The sequence below is a fragment of the Carcharodon carcharias genome, chromosome 9, assembly GCF_017639515.1.
Source record: "Carcharodon carcharias isolate sCarCar2 chromosome 9, sCarCar2.pri, whole genome shotgun sequence".
Lineage (NCBI taxonomy): Eukaryota > Metazoa > Chordata > Chondrichthyes > Lamniformes > Lamnidae > Carcharodon > Carcharodon carcharias.
Window position 1 is genome coordinate 168,554,621 of NC_054475.1, and position 12,195 is coordinate 168,566,815.

Below are 12,195 nucleotides of genomic sequence, written 5' to 3' on the forward strand. Positions count from 1 at the left end.
CAAGGGAATCAAAGCTTATTGGGGGGGTAGATGGTATAACCCTTTTAAAGAGCCAGCACAGGCATGATGGGCCAAATGGCCATCTGTCTGCATCACTTTATGATCTGGTATCCTGTAAATATTCTTACAGGTCATCATCAGTTAAACACAACTGATACATAGGGCATTCTTTTGTTGAACAGCTGATGATTTATTTGGTTTGAATATTCAGCCAATTATTTGCAGAGATTTTATCACCTCCTTTGTTCAGACAATGTACATGAAGCAGCGATCTTTCCCTGTAACAGGGTACCAGACACTTCCTCCAGTTGCAGGAATTGAAAATTGCTGCTTCTTAATTAGAATATTGATTTTTAATTGCTAAACACTGATGCACATCTACAAAAGGCTGTTCCAAACCAGAAGGCACAATGGTGATTACTCTTGATTCCAAAATGCCACTGCAGTATTACAAAGAATATATCTATCTTCTCCTGAAGTAATTACCACATAGAAAGCTAAAACAAAAATCTACAGGTCCATAAAAAACAGCATTTACATAAAAAACAGCTGAAATGCTTTTCATATTAAAATCTATATTTCACAACAATAACTTCTAAAATATTTATTGAATTCCCTTGTAGGACTGCAGTTTCGACACTTGCTTCACTGACTCTTATTGATTTGTTCCTGGATCACTTGGCTCTTATGTGTTGGGTCTTGTTTGATCTCAATTTGGCTGCTTCGGTTGGTGCTTTGGAGAGAGTAACGCATTCAATAAACCAAGGCAGCTTGGGCTTGAAGGAAGATGGATGAGATGGGATCTTATATGTAAAGGTATTAGGCTGACCAGGAAAGGTTACTCATTCAAGTACAGGAGCTCAAAGACAATATTCTCTGGGTTATTGCCTGAGCCAAATGCAAATTGGTATAGGAGCAGACAGATCAGGAGAATTAGCACATGGGTAAAGGGCTGGTGTGGAAAAGAGGGGTTCCTTTTTATGGGACACTGGCTCCAGTTCTGGTTTAGTAAGGAACTGTACTGATGGGATGGGCTCCACCTGAGCCACCACGAGACCTGTGTCCTGGCAGAAAGGGTAAATACAGAGGTGGGAAAGGCTTTAAACTAAGGAATTTACAAGAAATGTAGGCAGCCTTAATGCAAATGAACCATGGAGGGAGAGCATAGGAAAGAATAAAATGGGGGAGAACATTGGTGGCAAGGGAAAATGGAGTTACAGAACAGGAGTCTAACAAGATGGTTAAGCATAAACAGAATTGAAATGTCTGTACAACAATGCACATAGCATCTGTAATAAAACAGGGGAGTTGGAAGCAATTCATGTGTTGGGAGAAACCAGACATAGTAGTGATTATTGAGATATGGCTACAGAAAAATAAGGACTAGGAATTAACACTGAGAAGTATAACATGCTGTATCAACATTATTACAATTAAGCAAAAGGCTTTAGAAGAAACTTCTTTACCCAAAGAGCGATGAGAATGTGGAACCCACTACTACGGAGTGGTTGAAGTGAATAGTCTAGATGCATTTAAGGGGAAGCTGGATGAGGATGAGGGAGAGGGGAATAGATGATTTCAATGATATAGGTTTACAAGAGGAAGGATGGGAGGAGGCTCATGTGGAGCATAAATGCCAGGATGGCCTGTTTCTGTGGCGTATATCCTATGTAATGTATAGAGCCAGCTTGTGTAAGGACAGTAGGTTTTCTACCTTAAAAAGGACATTAGTTAACCTGTAGCGTTTTTATGACCATCTTCATGGTCACTTTTACCTACACAAACTCTTCATTCCGGATTTTTAAAGAAGCTGAATTAAAATTTTCAAACTATGATGGGATTTGAGCTCAAGTTACACTAGATTAGCAGTCCAGTACGTTACCATTACACTATTGTACCTCCCTGCAGCCAGCAATTATGTTTTTCACATCCTTTAAATGGCTGAGGGAGTGGCAAGTAGGGACACTCACAGGAGCCCTACGCCTGATCAATCAGATAGGGGCAGGTAGAGAGAAATCATTTTTGTTAGGCAAAGGTTACAAAACCAAGGCAGGTAAGATGAAATGAAGACACAGAGTGGCCATACAAGAAAGACTTGCAGTTATATAGCACCTTTCATGATCACTGGATGCCTCAAAGTGCTTTACAGCCAAAGAAGTACTTCTGAAGTGTAAACATTATTGTAATGTAGGAAACCAACTTGCACACAGCACCTCTCACAAACAGCAGTGTAATATTAACCAGATTATCTGTTTTTGTGATGTTGATTGAGGGATAAATATTGTCCAGGGTACCAGGGAGAACTCCCCTGCTCTTCTTCAAAATAATGCCGTGAGGTCTTTTACAGTCACCTGAGGAGGAGGATGGGGTCTCGGTTTGATGTCTCATCCAAAATCAGCACTTCCAACTCTCTCACTACCACACGAGGGAGGGTATTCACCTTGAATTTTGTGCTCAAATCCTGACGTGAGACTTGAACCCAGAACCTGTGAACTCAGAGGTGAAAGTGCTACCGACTGAGCCACAGATGAAGTACAAATTTAAATAATCGGTCATAATCTAATTGAACGGCAGAACAGACTTGGGGAACAGAAAGACATCCTGTTCTCACCAATGTCTCAGTGACCAGCCTTTCTCCAGTGACCAGCTAGGAGAGCTAAGTTGCTGCATTTTACCCACTGTAAGAGGGTATCAGGCATGTCACTGCCGCAGAGGAGCCGCATCTTTGGATAAATTAAAATAGGATGGTGTGATCTCAGCACACAAAGGAGTTCACCAACTCCAATTCAGCCGGAAGGACGAGCAAAGCTGGGAGAAATGTATTGGGACTGAAGGCAGAATGCGAACCCTGCAGCATTGTCCAGGAGGGCCGTGGGAACCTTTGGGGAGAACTTTTTAGATGGACCCTCAATTTTTTTTTATATATATATATATATATATCAGGCACAGAATGCAAAACACACGGCGCCAGCTAAGTCTGTGATGCTGCAAGAGAATGCCAAAGCACTTGAAAAAGAAACCCGAGGACTTCATAATATTGCAGATATAAAATGTTGTATTGTGGTAGGATTCTGCAGAAGTCTTGCCAACGTTTAAAAAAAAGACAAACAAAAATAGAGCAAACACAAAGCCCAACCCAATTATCAGAAAGGCTTTTCCTATATAAATCCCAATTAAAAATGCACACATGTATTCATTTCACTGAGGAGGTTAGAACGGGACATATTCTGGGGGATACATCACTAAGAGGGAGTTCTCACAGGAACAGGCACAGTGCTCCCAGCCGAGGGTCTTCATCAGCTGCAAAAGAAGAAAGAATTACCGGCTGACACAACAGTTATCTCTTAACTCAGCAGCAACACTTCTAATAAAGCTGAATCAACTAACGCAGGCCAAACATTAAAGCTCCCAAAGACCCATCTTAAAAACTACACAATATGACAGTCTCGTGTGAAATTCCAGTTTTTCATCAATTAAGCTTATGTACCGAGGGCTAGAAACATGACAAAATAATATGAAGGCAGATAAAGATGTATTTCTGTAGAGCACCATGTCACATTTCAGAAATATTGCAGTGTTTCACAGGTAAGGAAATTACTTTTGAAGTGCAGCCACTAACATTAATTCAGCAAACACAGTGGCTGATCAGCAGGAACTGTATACCGATGTGGTGGTCAAGGAACATACGTGAATATACTGCTTGAGAAAATTAAAATCCTTTCAAGTTTTTAAAAAAATTCTTTCAAGGGATGTGGGCGTCGCTGGCTAGGCCAGCATTTATTGCCCATCCCTAATTGCCCTTGTTCCAAGGGCACTTAAGAGTCAATCACATTGCTGGGTAGATGGAACTTTTCTATTTGGCTGCAACTGAGGGCGCTATTCTTTTTGGATGTCTCGTCTGGTACTATTATCTTAGGAAGTTAGGACTCGTTAAGGGTATGAAAGCTATGGAATCAGGTGGGGTATTTGAGGAGTAGATCTTTCTTGACAAAATCTGCTCTCGAAGAATTTCGATGAAACTAAAGTGCAGCATGAACAATGAGAATCATCCCTTGTCTCACTATTACTACTGGCTGCATTCAGGAAAAAGGCTGCAATCCCTCTGATGCAGGACATATCGGTTCCTGAACTTGTTTGCGCCCATCTCTATAAGAACTTTTAATAGGAGTTTGATGTAAGGGCAAGAATTTGAACTCAGGGTGAGACTCACTGATTATTTTAATGCATTGGATAGTTTTTCAAGACATATTTTAATTAAAGTTAGATCTCTTGTGATAGGGTAATTTTCTTTCTTGTACTGTTATTAATCATTGACATGTAATTTCTGAATGTAAGAGCAATGTAACAGAAATGCATTTCTTTATGGACAGTAAAGTAAAATTGTAAAGAAATTAAAATTAGCACATTCCTGACGAGATAAAAGCCAGTGAATCATGTCACGCTGCACCCCAGGAACATTCCCTTCCCCCCCACCCAACACCATCTCTGCCCACACAGAATCATAGAATGGCAGGAAGAGGGGATTCGGCCCGTTGAATCTGCGTTATTTCTCTATAAGAGAAACTCTGCCTGTCACACTTCCCCACCCGTTCCCAGTAGCCCAACAATTTTTTCTTCTCTCCAGATAATTATTCAATTCCCTTTGGAAAACCATGAATCAAACTGCCTCCAAAACACTCTCAAGGTAGTGCATGCACGCTAGATCCTAATCGTTCAGTACATTAAAAATAGTTTTTCCTCATGTCACCTGTGGTTCTTTTTCCAATTACTTAATCACTTCAAATTGGTGTCCTCTGGTTCTTGATTCTCCCACTAATGGGAGGTTTCTCCCCGTCTACTCTGTCCAGACGCCTCATGAATTTGAAAACCTTTCGAACCTCCACTCTTCCTCACACTGCTTCTCCTCCTGCACTCCCCACACAAATTCCTCCCTGCTCCACAGCAACTCCTCTCCCAGCCACCCAACCCCTCAAAAAAAACCCCCTCTACCCAGCGCAAAAACCTTACCCCCACGGAAACACCTCTCCAGAAGCTCTTTTCCACCTCCGTCACAAACACATTTCCCATGCCCCACAAACTCCCCTCTCTCCCCCCACCCACCCCAAATCCCTTGCATTTATTGATAAAACTCATGTTATTTTGTTACATTTCCAAACTCTTCCTAGGATCTCATTATTTTAAATTTGTTGGCAGTAACTTTGACTTTTGTCCATAGTGTAAAACGTGGAGACAGGTTGGATTAGTCGCCCGTTATATCTCTCTCCCCAATTTTTGTTCTTAAAGGCCTCAACAGAAATGTAAATTAGGAGGGATATGAATGACCTTTATTGTGCTGACTCTCCTGGGTCACCCTTAAGCCTGGTCTCCTCTGGCATAAGTGGTCCCAGCTTCTTCAGCCTTCTCACAATGCAGGGTCTCAGTTACAGCGATATTTTATGGCACTTTGTGGAGAGATGGGGAATAAGCTTTTAAGATTATGGCAATTGTGGTTGTGACACATAAAGGCAGCCTGGGTCTCACGATCTTGGTTCACATGTGAAAAAGGAGAGTTAACGAACCTGAATGCAACTGTTCCAGTTTTCTTGACTCGGTTTATTCTCGACAATTTTTGCAGCAAACTTCAAAGCACGTCCAAATGTTTGCTTCACCAAGGCATGTTTGTACGCAAACGTTAACGCCTAATGACAGACATACAGACACACACACACATACACACACACACACAAATGAGTACCAAGAAAACACCAGCACTATTCCACAAAGCCCACAAGACTGGGGTGCCCTCCTACTCAAATTTTGTTCTTCTCTATTCACAGCCAGTGAAGTGCTTCTGAAGTGCAGTTACTGTTATAATGCACAGCAAGCTCTCACAAAAAAGGAATGAAATAAATGACCAGATAATCTGTTCCTTTGTGACGTAGGGTGAGGGGTAATTATTGGCCAGGATGCTGTGGGAAACTCCCCTGCTCTTCTTTCAAATATTGCCATGTGATCTTTCTCTTTTAAAAAGACTTGGATGGGATGTGGGCGTTGCTGGCATCAACAATTTTTTTGCCCATCCCTAATTGCCCATGAACTGGTTGGCTTGCCAGACCGTTTCAGAGGGCATTTAAGAGTCAACCACATTGTTGTGGGTCTGGAGTCACGTGTAGGCCAGAGCAGGTAAGGACAGCAGATTTCCTTCCCTAAAGGGCATTAGTGAACCAGATGGGTTTTTACAACAATCAATGATAGTTGTCATGGTTACCGTTCGTGCGACTAGCTTTCAATTCCAGATTTATTAATTCAATTTAAATTCCACAAGCTGCTATGATGGGATTTGAACCCATGTCCCGTACAGCATTAGCCTGGGCCTCTGGTTTAATAGTCCTGTGACATTACCGTTATGCCACTCTCTCTCCCCCCACCCAACCCCACCAAATCTTTTACAGCCCTTTTCAGTCACCTGCTGGGACCAGTGTGTTCACGATTTACACAAACAATTTGGACTCAGGGATCAGAAATGTAATTTCAAATTGTGTGGAGGATACCAAATTGGTGGTGGTGGAGGGGTGGGGTGGGGGGGGGGAGCAGTTAACTAATTACAAAATTGTGCATTGTGGTAGGGAGAATGTCGCAAGCTCCTTGGACAATAAATCTAAATGGTTTAGAGGAGCAAAGAGATCTAGGGATACACATTCACAAACTACTACAAGTAGCAGTGCAGGTTAACAAGGCCATAAAAAGCAACCCAACCGTTTGGATTCATTGCTAGAGGAATAGAATTGAAAAGCAGGGAATTTATGTTATAGAACCCTAATTAGATCATGCTTGGAGTACTGAGATTTGTTTTTATTCAGTCACGGTATGCGGGCTTCACTGGCTGGGTCAGCATTTATTGCCTATCCCTAATTGCCCTTGAGAAGGTGGTGGTGAGCTGCCTTCTTGAACCTCTGCAGTCCTTGTGGTGTAGGTACACCCACAGTGCCTTTAGGAAGGAGTTCCAGGATTTTGATCCAGTGACAGTGAAGGAACGGTGATATATTTCCAAGTCAGGATGGTGAGTGGCTTGGAGGGGTATTTCCAGGTGGCGGTGTTCCCATGTCTCCGTTGTCTTTGTCCTTCTAGATGGTAGTGGTCGTGGGTTTGGGAGGTGCTGTCGAAGGAGCCTTGGTAAGTTCCTGCAGTGCATCTTGTAGATGGTGCACACTGCTGCTACTGTACATCGGTGCTGGGGGGAGTGAATGTTTGTAGATGTGATCCCAATCATGCGGGCTGCTTTGTCTTGGATGGAGTCAAGCTTCTTGAGTGTTGTGGGAGCTATTCCATCATACTCCTGACTTGTGCCTTGTAGATGGTGGACAGGCTTTGGGGAGTCAGGAGGTGAGTTACCCATCACACGATTCCTAGCCTTTGACCTGCTCTTGCAGCCACAGTATTTGTATGGCTAGTCCAGTTCAGTTTCTGGTCAATGGTAATCCCCAGGATGTTGAAGTGGGGTATTCAGTGTTGGTAATACCATCGAGTATCAAGGGGCGATGGTTGGATTCTCTCTTGTTGGAGATGGTCATTGCCTGGCACTTGTGCGGTGTGAATGTTACTTGCCACTTGTCAGCCCAAGCCTGGATATTGTCCAGATCTTGCTGCATTTGGACATGGACTGCTTCAGCATCTGAGGAGTCGCAAATGGTGCTGAACATTGTGTAATCATCAGCGAACATCCCCACTTCTGACCTTATGATGAAAGGTCATTGATGAAGCAGCTGAAGATGGTTGAGCCGAGGACACTACTCTGAGGAACTCCTGAAGTGATGCCCTGGAGCTGAGATGACTGATCTCCAACAACCACGACCATCTTCCTTTGTGCTAGGTATGACCCCAATCAGTGGAGAGTTCCCCCTTGCCCCCTCGCCCCCCCCCGATTCCTATTGACTCCAGTTTTGCTAGGGCTTTTTGATACCACACTGGGTCAACCTTGATGTCAAGGGCAGTCACTCTCACCTCACCCCGGGAGTTCAGCTTTTGTCCATGTTTGAACCAAGGCTGTAATGAGGTCAGGAGTTGAGTGGCCCTGGCAGAACTCAAACTGGGCGTCAGTGAACAGGTTATTGCTAAGCAAGTGCCGCTTGATAGCACTGCTGATGACCCCTTCCATTACTTTACCGATGATCGAGAGTAGACATCGATGGATTGGTAATTGGCTGGGTTGGATTTGTCCTGCTTTTTGTGTACAGGACATACCTGGGCAATTTTCCATATAGCCGGGCGGATGCCAGTATTGTAGCTGTACTGAACAACCTGATCTCTGTATTATGAAAAAATATTTGGAGACACTGGAGAATTGCCAAAAAGATTCACAAAGGTAATACTAGAACTGAGAGGATATAATTATCAGAATGAACAGGCCGAGGCTCTTTTTTTCTAGAAAAGACTGAGGGGCGATCCAATAGATGTCTTTAAGATTATGAAAGCATCTGATGGAATAGGCACTGAAATGTTTCCGCTTACAGGCGGGACCGGAACTAGGGGTCATGAAGTTAAGACAGTTACTAATAAATTCAATAGGCTCTTGCAGAGAAACTTCTTTACTCCTGAGTGTTGAGGGCATGGAGTATCTGAAGTGAATATAACAGATGAATTTAAGGGGAAGTTGGATAAGCATATGAGGGGGAAAGTGATAGGTGGATCTATCGAAAGGGTGAGATGAAATAGAGTTAGGGGGGAGTTGCTTGTGAATAACAAAAACACTGGCATACACCAGCTCGGCTGAATGGCCTGTTCCTGTATTGTACACTTGATGCAGCTCTCAATGTTTTTAGCACAATACATCAATCATTAACAATGTCTGCAAAATAAATGAGCAATATTGATGTTACAGGAGGCAGAATCACATGTACCAATGCACTCAGGGCAGACTAATGTATGAGACGCTATTTATCAGGAAGATATATGAACATTTAACTAATGTCAGCAGCATGAAATCGCCTCAGGATTAAAACCAAATTGCAGTCAGAGCCTGTGCGCCTCATCCTGAGCAGTTATCCCAATTCTGCATCGGTCTGTCTGATGCGCAGGAAAGATTCTGATAAACAACTTGTCATGTAGTGCCAACAGAAAACACTCCTGGCACCCAAAGAAGCAATGTGTTGCTAGGGTAACCCAGCACACATATAGAGAAATAATCAGTGTTGTGACAGGAACCCAGAATTCACTGCAAATCAAGAAACAGCCCAACAGCTCTTGAACAAAATTAAAGTACCAATGTTCTTGCTCATTAAACCTGAACAAAGTGCAGGGTACTGGAAATGTGAAACTCCCTCCCCAAGGCGACCGTGAAAGCTAGCGGGACAATTAGAATTTTCAAGACAGTGATCACAAGTGTTTTTTGTTGGGGTCAGGGTAGCGAGAAATGTGGAGCAAAGACAGGTAAAATGGGTTTGTGGTACGGATCAGTATCTGATAGAGTGGCAAAACAGGCTTGAGGGACTGAATGGTCTATTCTTGGTCCTAATGTTCAGTTCGAGATTGCGATTTTAAACTTGCATGGCCCCGCCAGTGTTAAATTGGACATGATGAGGAAGAAAGATCTCACCAGTGGTTTGAAGTACTCAATATTTGTATTTTACCTTGCAGTCAGTGAGCTCGATCCACTTCTGGACATCATAAAAAGTGTCTGTCAGGCTCCTGTGGATGCTGTCTGGCTCATTCTCATCGTGACAGACTTGTTTGCTTGATGCCACTTCACCTTGCGACTCGAACTGGAGAAGCATATCAGCCAGTGCACACCCCTTCAGACAGAGGGCATCGATCAGGGCAGACTTCTGCCTTTCCATCTCACTGAAAATAGGAAAGTCAGTCCAATCTGTTTATGTCCAATCAGTGAATGGTTTCAAGGGAACTAGGCTATTGACTCAGATGGACATTGGGTATTGTTTTGTTTCTGTGGTCCTTATCCAGTCCTATACCAGTCTCTTTCACCCATCACCCCCTGTCCTTGCTGATCTACACTGGCTCCCCCTTCAGCAATGCCTAGACTTTAAATTTCTCACCCTCTTGTTTTCAAATCCCTCCATAGCTTCATTGCTCTCTATCTCTGGAACCTCCTGCAGCCCCACAACCTTTAAGATTACTGCATTCTTCCCAACTCTGGCCTCTTGTTCATCCCAATTTCCACTGCTGCACCATCGGCCAGGTGTCAGCTGCCTAGGCGCTAAGCTCTGGAATTTCTTCCCTAACCCTCTCCTTTTTTAAGATGCTACTTAAAATCTACCTCTTCAACCGAGTCTTAGTCTGTCCTAATATCTCCTAATGTGGTTCAGCATCAAATTTTATCTTCCTTTCAATCCTGTGAAGTGCCTTGGGACATTTTACTATGTTAAAAATGTGATATAAATGCAAGAGGTTACTTGCAACACAAGCTGTGGCCCGAACACCAAGCAGACAGCACCTACAATGAGTGCTTTGGACATCTGTGAAGGATACTTGCTATGGTGTCAATCACTGAGTGAGACAATATTCTCCACTATTCCACAAGTTAAAGAGACAAGCTGACTGGATTCAAAAAGCTAAGCAATTATTATGTAGGCTGACTTAAGTGCGCGTAGGAAAATACTACGAGACATAAACTGGGCAGAAACATTGGCAAATGAAGTGCAATGGGCAAAGTATGGAAATCATCTACTCTGAAGAAGAGTCATACGGACTTGAAATGTTAACTCCGTTTTTATCTCCACAGATGCTGCCAGACCTGCTGAGCTTTTCCAACATTTTCTGTTTATATTTCAGTTTTCCAGCATCTGCACTTTTTTGCTTAAATCAAAGTATCATCCTATGGAGGAGTAAAGGAATTTGGGTGCCTGTGTATGCAAGTCACTAAAAGTTAGGGTAGTGGTTCAAAATGTAATCAGAAAGGCTAATCAATGTTAACCTTGATCTCAAAGGCTGTAGAATTCAAAGGGAAGCAAGTGATGCTTCAGTTTTACAGAGCATTTGGTCAGGATATGTTGGTCTTGGAGGCGCACAGTACAGATTCACCAGAATCAGGGCTATAAAAGGGTTAAATTATGAGGACAGGTTGGAGATTCTTGGCTTTGAGATTAGGAAGTTGAAGGGTGATACATGTATTGATGTAGATGTATGCCAATCTAAATTATGCATACATCTGTATTCGTACATGCATGTCCATGATATCAAAAGTAATATTACTCACAGCGGCTGCACAATAGTGCTGCATAGTAATGTTTAGCCTGTGTAAAAATAACAAAGAGTCATTCTGCTTAAAGTAATGAATACAGCAGGCTGAGAAGGCTCCACAATGGAGACTCGACGGGAGAAAACATACGACTCCTGATAATTGCATGTCTGAGATCTGCTACATAAAAAATTCAATTTGATGCGGGATTTGTAGTACTTTTATAGGATAAATATAACTGATTGCGAACAAGGCAAATACTATAAAAGCCAAGGCCTGGTAAAAAATTTATGAAACTATTTCTTGTCTGCATTAATTCCCTGCAGATGTCACTGTTGTAATAATAACTAGCACACATCTGTTTGTTCAAACACAAGAAGTGAATTGAATGGCTTCTAACTTTATATGGAATTTTATATGGAGAAAAAAATGTTGACCTAGGCAGTGACACCCACAAAATAAAAGAGCTGTAGTTACTCAGGTAGGTTTTCAAGAGCAGGGTCTATTTATTCTAGATCAGTGCATACTTAAAGGTGACTGATAAAGGTTTAGAAATTTAAGAGCAGCCAGGGTCACCTATTGGTGTTTGTTTTCAGTTTGGCAGGTTGGGGTGCGCTAGCACATGTAAAAGTAGGAATAGACTGGATGATGAGCAGTATATCTTTTTACAGAGAGTAATGAGCCTCTGGAATGTGTTGCCAGCTGATCTAGTAGCAGCTGACTGTTGGCATCATCTTCAAGCGGGAGTGGGACTGGGGCAGAAATTGCACCATATAAAAGGTGAACAGATAAGGAACATCTCTGGGACTGGTTTTGAGAATGAGTGGATCGGAAAGGAATTTTACAGAGGTTTCTGCTTGGGATTGGGATTTCTCCTCCGTGTTTGCCCATCCTAGAAGATTACATGATTGTGAGGGTAGGAGTGTGAAGTGTCCAATTATGATAGTCCAGTCATCATGAGCTGTGAGGTAGGCTTGATGCTTACCATTTTGATATATTTGTGCTCTATTTCCTTTGACTGGGGT

General features: G+C 42.6%; 1 protein-coding gene across 2 annotated transcripts in view; it reads right to left on the bottom strand.

Moving 5' to 3' along the window:
- Positions 1-334: 334 nt before the first annotated feature.
- The window catches only part of LOC121282052 (tripeptidyl-peptidase 2-like), a 121,540-nt gene continuing 109,679 nt past the window's right edge, over positions 335-12,195 (bottom strand). Inside the window, exons 27-29 of one of the 2 annotated variants that reach the window (XM_041195444.1) lie at positions 9,606-9,816; positions 5,559-5,678; positions 335-3,300 (exon numbers count right to left, since the gene is read on the bottom strand). In XM_041195444.1, coding sequence (XP_041051378.1) covers positions 3,211-3,300; positions 5,559-5,678; positions 9,606-9,816 — 421 coding nt within the window. In that variant the 3' untranslated portion in view covers positions 335-3,210. The remainder of the gene's footprint in view (positions 3,301-5,558; positions 5,679-9,605; positions 9,817-12,195) is intronic. The other variant, XM_041195445.1, reaches the window with a different exon arrangement.